Source organism: Capsicum annuum, chromosome 9 (assembly GCF_002878395.1).
Source record: "Capsicum annuum cultivar UCD-10X-F1 chromosome 9, UCD10Xv1.1, whole genome shotgun sequence".
NCBI classification, from domain to species: Eukaryota; Viridiplantae; Streptophyta; class Magnoliopsida; order Solanales; family Solanaceae; genus Capsicum; species Capsicum annuum.
The window spans coordinates 50,744,530-50,753,935 of NC_061119.1; the positions used below are offsets into that span (position 1 = coordinate 50,744,530).

The 9,406-nt window shown below is 34.0% G+C and overlaps 2 protein-coding genes across 2 annotated transcripts; both read left to right on the plus strand.

The window, feature by feature from the left end:
- The first annotated feature begins 2,035 nt into the window (after positions 1 to 2,035).
- LOC124887069 lies at positions 2,036 to 2,470 on the plus strand. Its single transcript, XM_047396246.1, has one exon. The coding sequence runs from the start codon at positions 2,036 to 2,038 to the stop codon at positions 2,468 to 2,470; it is 435 nt and encodes a 144-aa protein (XP_047252202.1).
- A 2,913-nt stretch (positions 2,471 to 5,383) lies between these two features.
- On the plus strand, positions 5,384 to 6,647 carry LOC124887070. Its single transcript, XM_047396247.1, has 5 exons — positions 5,384 to 5,699; positions 5,793 to 5,901; positions 6,165 to 6,268; positions 6,397 to 6,523; positions 6,617 to 6,647. Exons 1-5 carry the CDS (start codon positions 5,384 to 5,386, stop codon positions 6,645 to 6,647), a joined length of 687 nt encoding a protein of 228 aa, XP_047252203.1.
- The last annotated feature ends 2,759 nt before the right edge of the window (positions 6,648 to 9,406 follow it).

Sequence of the window (9,406 nt, forward strand, 5' to 3'; positions counted from 1 at the left end):
CTTGTAATCCTAAAGTAAGAAGAACACCAATAGAAAATTGTCAACCAAGATTTAAATATAATTTTGAATTTTTCTTGCAAACAACTTCCTCAATGTAAACACAGACACATACAGTAAAATATCACAGAATCTCCAGAAGTTCTGTTTAATTTTTTCTAGACAAGTCTCTCACTCTCTCTACCGCCTTACCTTTCTATTTATTCCAAAATTATACAAGTGCTGGAGGCTCCATCACAAGGAAAAATCAAAAAGACGAAAAAGCATGAATAGACACTAAAAGTACAGGAAAAAGCATTAGAAACGTATAGATGCATAAATTAACCAATATCCTCTTGACATAGGCCTTGAACTTTAATTAAATTATCAAAAGGTCACCACTGTATATACAAAATAGACATAATAATGTGCTTACTGAAATAATAATTCTTGAAACTCTAAATATCATCATGAGTGTATCTTTATCGTTTCCCACACTTTTAGTCTAACAATTAACACATGTACTATTTGTTTCTATTTGTAGCTAACAAAAGGGTTCAATCCGTAGAAGATGTTGATAATGAAGAAAAAGGACCAATAAAAAAACACAGAATAAATTGGTTCTTGAAAGCTCTATCCGAATGATATGACATTGAAGGTAATGTAGTACTAACTTATTAATTATAGATACATCCATTCTATTTTTGCTATATTTATTATTCATTAAGTTTTCTAACATTTGACTCCATTAGTTTAGGTGAAATTGCCTACATATCATCAATATCGCCTGCTCACATATTGAATAATGTTCCTAGATGCATACATTGTCGGGCTATGAGGTTTGAACATAAAATGCCAACTTTTTGCTGTGATGGTGGATCAATCAAGCTTGCAAAAGTTGTAGTTCCAGCTCAACTCTACGACTTATTTTTCTCACAATCAAAAATAGCACAAGAATTTCGCAAACACATTAGAGGATATAATAGCATATTTGCATTTACATCTTTTGGTGTTCAACTCGACAATGATCCGGCATCCTCACGACAAGGAGTTTATACCTTTAGAGCACAGGGTCAAATATATCATGATCTGCCTTCTTTAATCCCACATGATGGTACTCCAAGTTATTTTCAGATGTACTTTTTTGACACAGAAAATGAGGTATGCAATAGGATTTCAAAACTCAAAGAAGCCAATTTGTCCAAAGAGGTTGTGGCAATAATTAGACAGATAATGAATGCCAATCCTTACGCACAATTTTTTCGCCAGCGAAAGGATCATTCAAGCTTTCAAAATTTAGAAATTCAAATTGCTTAAAATGCTAAACTTGATCAATGTGTCTACAACAAACCATTAGTAGATCAAGTTGCAGCTATTTAGATAGACGAAAACAACCCCAATGTACCATTTGATAGAGAGATTATTGTTCATAAGCACTCAGGCAATATCCATAGAGTTAAATATTATTACGGTTGTTATGACCCACTCCAGTATCCTCTACTTTTCCCAAATGGTGAATCAGGTTGGCACCAAGGAATTAAAAAACAACATAGGACCAAAAAAGGTTCACATGAGACCGAATTTACAGTCCTCAATCAAAATATTTTGACATTTACATCCGCTAATGAGGTGTTTGACAATGAACAACACGGATAGTTTTGATACAAAAAGCATCGATTATTACAAATTGGTAATTAAAATTCTCTTATCGGTCTTTTTTACATTTTTTATAGGTGTATGATGAGGAGGTAAACAATGTGTCTCGTATAGAGAGTACTACTGCTACAAGCTGCAAATACGTAATGGACGAGACACGATAATTCTATTGTGCAGGCGATTGTTCCAATAATTTGTAGTTGACATGTACATCAAGTTGAAAATAACACGACTTGAATATTTTAGAAAGGAGCAATTAAATCTTAGAAGGGAAATATTGTAAAGTATATATGACAGCATCCTAGCAGGAGAAATTAGAGGAGCTAAAGTAGGTCAGAGTGTAATACTTCCTGCATCATTCATTGGAGGTCCCAGGGACATGCATCATAGATATATAGATGCAATGTCTTTGGTTCAACATTTTGGAAAACCAGATCTATTTATCACAATGACATGTAATCCTGATTGGGTAGAGATCAAAGAAAATTTGTTACAAGGACAACTTCCTCAAGACAGACCTGACTTGGTGACTAGAGTCTTTAGAGCAAAGCTACAAGATTTAAAAGATCAGATATTCAAGAAAAGGATATTTGGTCCTTTTGTAACACATGTTTTTGTGGTTGAATTTAAAAAAAGAGGACTACCACACATACACCTTTTATTAATACTTGAACAAGGATACAAGATGACATCGCCCGATGATTATGACAAGTTTATTGCCGCTAAACTTCTTGATAAAGAAGAATTTCCAATCTTGTATGATTTGGTTGTCAAGCATATGATGCATGGTCCGTGTGGAAAGAATCATCCAGCAAATTCATATATGAAAGATGGATAATGCAAGAATCACTATCCTCGGCCATTTAGTAATAAATCAATACAAGGAAAGGATGGATATCCTATTTATAAGAGGCGAAATGATGGAAAAATGAAAAAGGTTTGAGGAATGACAATGAACAATCAGTGGGTTATTTCATATAATCCTTATTTGCTGATAAGATATAATTGCCACATCAACGTCGAGTCTTGTTCGGGGGTAAAAACGATAAAGTATCTCTACAAGTACATATACAAAGGTCATGATAGGTGTGCTTTTTATATCGAGATGGATGATGGAGAAAAAGTCATCGATGAAATTCGCAGCTTTCAAGATGCACGGTGGGTGACTGCACTAGAAGCACTATAGAGAATTTATGAATTCAATTTTAGTGAAATGCAGCCTCCGATCATTAACCTTTAACTTCATCTCCCAAATAAATAATTAGGCAAGCTATATATATATATCCAATAATTACGCTAATTTAACTTATGATGAAATAATAAAAAATACGTGTATCAACTATTCCTAAAACTCAGGAGTGCCAAAAGTGCTTTTTTCCAAAAAAAACTTTTGATCTTTCACCTGAAAATTGGTCATATGAAAATGTATCAGTTTATCTTCTTCATAATTGTGGTACTTGTATTAGTTTATGTGTGTCTTGAATATTTTATTGTAGATTTTTTGAAGAAGCTAGAGGAGAATCAAACAATATTCTAATTCATGAAATATTTTAGTAAAACTAATTATACCATATGCTGCCCCTAATATGTTCAGGCAATTAACAAAACACTTCTAACTTTTGACATGCAACTAAAACACCAAGAGCCAAACCCGTTGGAACGGTTTTGCGCTACACATTTGGTAGTATCACAGCTCTTAATTACAACAAAAACACCAGATAGTTAACCCACAATTGTGATTTGTGAAGAGGATAAGGAGGAAAGTAGTCTTCAGCCAAAATCAATGAAGATATAAAATACATAAAACCTCTGTTAAACCCAGACACACTTGGGAGTCTGGAGATACTATAATATATAGCACAAATGAATAACTTGGATCGTATGCTTCCACATGAAGAAATCCAGCTAGAAACTCCTTTTCTAACCACCTCACACTCTGTTGAATGAATCCCAACTTTTCTACTGCTCCTAATGAAAACTACATGCTTACTTCTTTCAATATCGCCCCTAATCTTGGGCCTTTTCTCATAGTTGATAACTGGATCCAATATTTTATTTCTCTAGCCAAAATCTCCTCTGTTCCATCACTTTCTTTGGAAGGAAATTGAGCATCTACGGAATTAAAAGAAACCAAGTGGATATTATTGCGGAATCTGTTCCCTTCTCCAGAAGGTTTATTGCACTTGTAAGATCTTAGATGACTACAGGGCAGAGAAAGAGGAAGAAAAGATGTTATTGTTGATGATGAAATTCGTGGTATTTGTATTAGTTTATGTGTGTCTTGAATATTTTATTGTTGCTTTTTATTCGGATAACTGATTCGGGGAAATTTGTCCATTAAAATTTTAATTATTGGAAAAATTAACCTCACATATTGATATCTTATGTGGCTGCTGGAGTATGAATTCTGACTTTCAAAACCTCTATAAATTAATATATCATTTCAAGATCAATTTGAAAAGATCATAACTTAGTTAATAGTATTTTAAACATAGCTTATTGAATTATTCCTAATATAGTTTTTCACATTGTAGTGTGCTATTGGAGCAATCAAAATTTGAAAAAATGTTGTTGCATGGGAATACGCCTCACAAACCATGCTCACAAAATATTTTCAAAGATGTTCGACAGATAGTGAAGCACGAAAATATCTATATAGGAAATTTCCAGAGTACTATGTTTGAAACGCTCAGGGTAAGATATGGACACCCAAAAAATCAAGATCTGTTATTGGTCGAATTGCTGTTGGTAAGGCCTCCAATAAAACCATTTAAAATATCTTTAATGTTTAAATTCGATTTACTTATGTCTTTTTACTTTAATGTCGCAGCTAACCCAACAGAAGGCGAAAGGTACTATTTGAGATTATTATTGAATCACGTACCAGGACCAACATCATTTAAAAACTTGTTATATGTTAATGGAAGGAGATGTGAAACTTTCAAGGAAGCTGCAAAAGAAAGAGGTTTACTAGAATCAGATAATAGCACTTCTGAATGCTTATGTGAGGCCGTAGTCTTCAAAATACCATTGGCTTTGAGAAATTTATTTTCAACAATTTTGGTGCATTGTAATCCAACGGATGTTAGGACACTCTGGGATACATATTATGATGACATGTCGGAAGATTTTAAGAGAATACATGAACTGCTCAACTTCAATGCACATTGAAAAGTATAAATAATTTCTTAGAGAGCATGGGTAAGAGAATTGAAAATTATGACATTCCTGAACTTGAGCAGAGGTTGGATGATGGAATTATATCAGAATGCAGAGAAATACAGGAAGAGAAATCTATAATAGTGTCTCCAGAAGACTTGGATGCACAGATAAAGCTAAATCCTGAACAAGAACAAACGTTTAAGATCATATTGGAAAGGATTAAGTCTGGACAATTAGGATTATTCTTTGTCGATGGACCTGGAGGGACTGGAAAAACATTCTTATATCATGAATTACTTGCAAATATTAGATCAAGATGCATGATAGCATTAGCAACGACAACAAGTGGCCTAGCAGCAACTCTTTTATTGGGAGGTCGTACGGCTCATTCTAGATTTGAGATTCTGCTTCAGACAACTGATGCAACTATCACACGTATGTCAAAGCAAAGTGGTGGAGCTAAATTGATTAAAAAGCGAAGCTAATTATTTGGGACGAAGCGCCTATTGCTAGCCGTCGAAAAATTAAAATAGTTGATCGGAGCTTCAGAGATCTACTGGACATTAATGAACCTTTTGGTGGAAAAATAATGGTTTTCGGAGGTTATTTTCGTCAAGTACTTCCAGTAATTCCAAAATCTACAAGAGCTAAAACAGTAAATGCAAGTTTGGTAAAATCATACTTATGGCATCGCATGGAAAGGATTAAGTTAACAAGAAATATGAGATCAAGAACAGATCCATCTTTCAGTGAATTCATACTGCGTATAGGTAATGGGGAGGAGCCTACAATAAGAGATGATTTGGTACTTCTTCCAAAACAACTGGTTATTCAAAATACGAGCAACAGTACTGGTGAAGATACATTAGTAAAAGAAATATTTCCGTCGATGGATAAAAATGCAAGTTGTGCAAAATACATGACATAACGGGCTATCCTAGCAAGCAAAAATGAATACGTTGATCAACTGAATAAAATGTTAATTTTCAAATTTCCAGGTGAAAGCAGAACATTTCTGAGTTTTGACTTTGCAGAAGATGATACTAACAATTATTATCAGGAAGACTACTTAAATACTCTCACACCAAACGGTCTGCCTCCACACAGGTATGCTATTACATATTTATGAATAATCAAATTTTCCATTTAATAACACCAATTGCGTATTTTCCAGATTTTGGATTAATCTACCAAAACTAAATCTATTTTAGAATTTTTGGTTGGAACTTATTATTAAAATTCTTCACATTATCATTTTTATTACATTTTATTGATTTGCAGATTGGTTTTGAAAAAAATGCCCCTATCATGTTATTAAGAAATTTGGATGCTTCCAATGGCTTATGTAATGACATAAGAATGATATGTAGAGGTTTTGACAAAAACGTCATACATGCAGAAATAATGATTGGGCAAAATGCTTTCAAGCATGTGTTTATCCCAGGAATCCAGCTATCACCTCCCAAAAATGAAGGTTACCCATTCAAGTTCATTAGAAAATAATTTCCAGTGAGACTATGCTTTTCAATGACGATAAACAAAGCACAGGGACAGACAACACCAAATGTTGGATTGTACTTGCCACAACACATTTTTTCACAGGAAAAGTTATACGTTGCACTCTCAAGAGGAATATCAATGCCAACAAAAAAAGTTTTGGTCATGACAGAGCAGCCAAAGCGAAGAAAAGGAACATAAACCAAAAACATCATCTACAAAGAGATATTAGGTAAGATACAACACAACAAATTACCTAATAAAAAATATTTTTACACCTCCTAATATATTATTACTGACTCACCTCAAATATTCATATTCGCAGGTTCAGGAGATACACAATTACATTAGATTGAGCTATTATGGCAAAGTAATATGGATAGTCTCAACTAATAATTACTGGAATTTTAGAGTCATGTGATAGGACAACCATCTTCCTAGATAGGCAAAGACGTGCTATGAATGTATCAAAGATTTCAAAGACATCAATATTTGTTATGCTATTGATGATTTCACAGATCGAACCTTAGTGTAATATAAAACTATCATTCAGTGACTAAATGTTTGTACTAACACTGCATAAAGTTATCATTCTACTGCTTTATTCTAAAATTACTCATAGAATAAATACATAAATTATCTTTTTCTTCACATCATCAATGAATCTACGAAGACACCTCTCTATCCATGTTCAACTATATCATTATAAGGATGAATCATATAGAAGATTGCAAGGACAACTAGAACACGTGAATCAGCAAACAACAATATCAATAATAATTCTCTAACTAACTAATTTTAAGCTTGAACCTGCCAAAAGCTAACAGAGAATAGTGCTTGTAAGCATCCTACATCAGTTCATTGTATATATAGTAGTAATCGAAAGAAAGAAAAACATCACATCTTATAAAATGTTCGTATCACAGTAAAGCTAACCTGACACATCACATGAGTTTCCAAGGAGTAGCACATGTAACTTATGCTCGCTGCTCAAGATTACAGTTACCTCGTTGTACATTTAATAGGATTAAAATAAATAACAATGGAAGAAAAATAGTAGTTTAAATAACTAAGACACACAAAACTAAAATCATATTGACGCCCAGAAATGAACTATACCAACTACCAACAATCCCTAGATGATAACATCCAGGAATGTGAAATATTTTAGCAAAAATAGATTTAATATCCTTAGAAGATAAAGGGAAAATAAAGCAGGCAATGGAAAGACTCAGAAAACAAAAAGCAACTGAATGCTTAGGAAAATAGTATCACATACCTTTGCAAAAGTCTGTCTCGAAAATCTTGCAATAAACTATGTTTGACGAAGAGACTAACTGAGACTATAGTTCCAAGCATTACACTATCCCAAGACCAAGAGTCTCTTGTAGGATCAGTGTTTCGTTGTGAAATTGCTTTGCATGCAACAAATCCTCCCAATCCTGCAAAAAAACCATAAAGTTACACAAAATAACGGTTTTACAAGGCAATTAACAACCTCAGCTTGATGACTAACTTCAGGTAAGATAGAACAGATGCATACCAATTGGTATAATTGCGGCATCTGATCCACCGCATAGTATCATGTCCTGCATTGTCAGTGTAAAAAGAGAGAAGCAAGCGAACTAAGAATGTTAATTCTTAGAATTATGTCTATGCATAAGGAACTCTGTGAAGAAGGGTAGACAATAATGAAAACACTGCTTCTTAGAGCTTTCTGTGACTTAAAGGCTTAAAACTTACAACTTCACCTCTAATGATGTGGTTGGCAGCATTCAATATGAAGAAGTTGTTTGTCGTACATGCGGTTGAAATTGAATAATTTAGACCCATCCATCCCCGCAATTGAATTTGTAAGCAAGCACACGAAGCTATCTTTATTTAATCATACATAACAGCTAGCAACTGAAAACTTAAAGCTTTGGCTAACCAGCTCCATGGCAAGCATGGCAGAACCCATATTTGTAATTGCAAATGGGACACAAAAAAGATTTATCTTCCTAAAGGAAACCCTAGGCCAAATGATGAATAGATGTCAAGTAGAAAAAAGAGTGAAATATCTAAATCTACTACATTTTGAAATAGGCCAAAATCATTGACAGAATCAATCTGAAACTTTTTCAAAGTTAAAACTTACCCTCATTATTTCTGGATCACTCCATGGACCTTTATCAGAAAGCATGCATCCTCCTTTATCAGTACATGTTCCACCTAAGAACTTCGGTAATTCGCTGGTACAATCAAACCAAAATTATGCCCTATTCAGATAATCGAATTTGCATGAGTAAGTTCACCTTAAGTGCAAGTAGAGTTACCTTGCATCGATTATTTCAAGCAACTTGCTCTAATATTTATTGCCTAGAACCTATAAAAAAAGGAGGAGACATGTTATATATACTACATCTACACGATAGAAATAGCACTCAGACTTTAAGGCTGACTATGAGCTTACATGGATCTTTTGAGTGGTCTTTGGGTCAAGGAATGACTTGACGGAGTACCACAAGAGACTGAATCCAAAACCAGCATTGATGATGTACATTCAACACAAGCTCAAGAAATCAAAGACCATGATTCAATTAGATATGAGGACTTAAAAACTCTTATTATTAACATATGAATGAATATTATGCATGGCTTCAGCTAAGTGATAGAGAAAGAACTACCTCGAGGTAATTATTGCTATCAATTTCCTAGAGGCATTGAATGATATCCCTTGCTGAATTGTTGAAGTTTTTAAATGCCTGAGGCATTTGAGAAAGTTAATTAGTAACCGAAAAATGAGGTAATTTCACACAGATGTGAAAGTTTATTTTTTCTAATTTAAGTAGTATTTGATATCCTATCATACCACTCCGTGGATATCCAGGAAAACTGTGCTTGTGTCGATGTGTCTTTTGGCTACAAGTGAGAAGGCTGGCATCTTCTCATTAATGGTCCTCTCGAACTCCTATACATGGTACTTTAAGTATCAGTCCATTGTTGTGACTTGCATAGCTCGAACTCCTTGTCAACTCCGTGATGCCCTTGTGGATAGTACTTTAGAACCTCTTCCTTTTCCTTGAAGTCAAAGTCCTAATCAATATATGGAAAACGCCGTCAGTTCCTAAAAGAC

Coding starts and splice junctions, on each gene's coding strand:
- LOC124887069 (XM_047396246.1), top strand. CDS start 2,036: ATGTCTTTGGTTCAACATTTTGGAAAACCAGATCTATTTATCACAATG.
- LOC124887070 (XM_047396247.1), top strand. CDS start 5,384: ATGGTTTTCGGAGGTTATTTTCGTCAAGTACTTCCAGTAATTCCAAAA. Junction 6,269..6,396: donor ATCACCTCCCAAAAATGAAG/GTTACCCATTCA, acceptor ATTTTTTCACAG/GAAAAGTTATACGTTGCACT. Junction 6,524..6,616: donor CATCTACAAAGAGATATTAG/GTAAGATACAAC, acceptor TCATATTCGCAG/GTTCAGGAGATACACAATTA.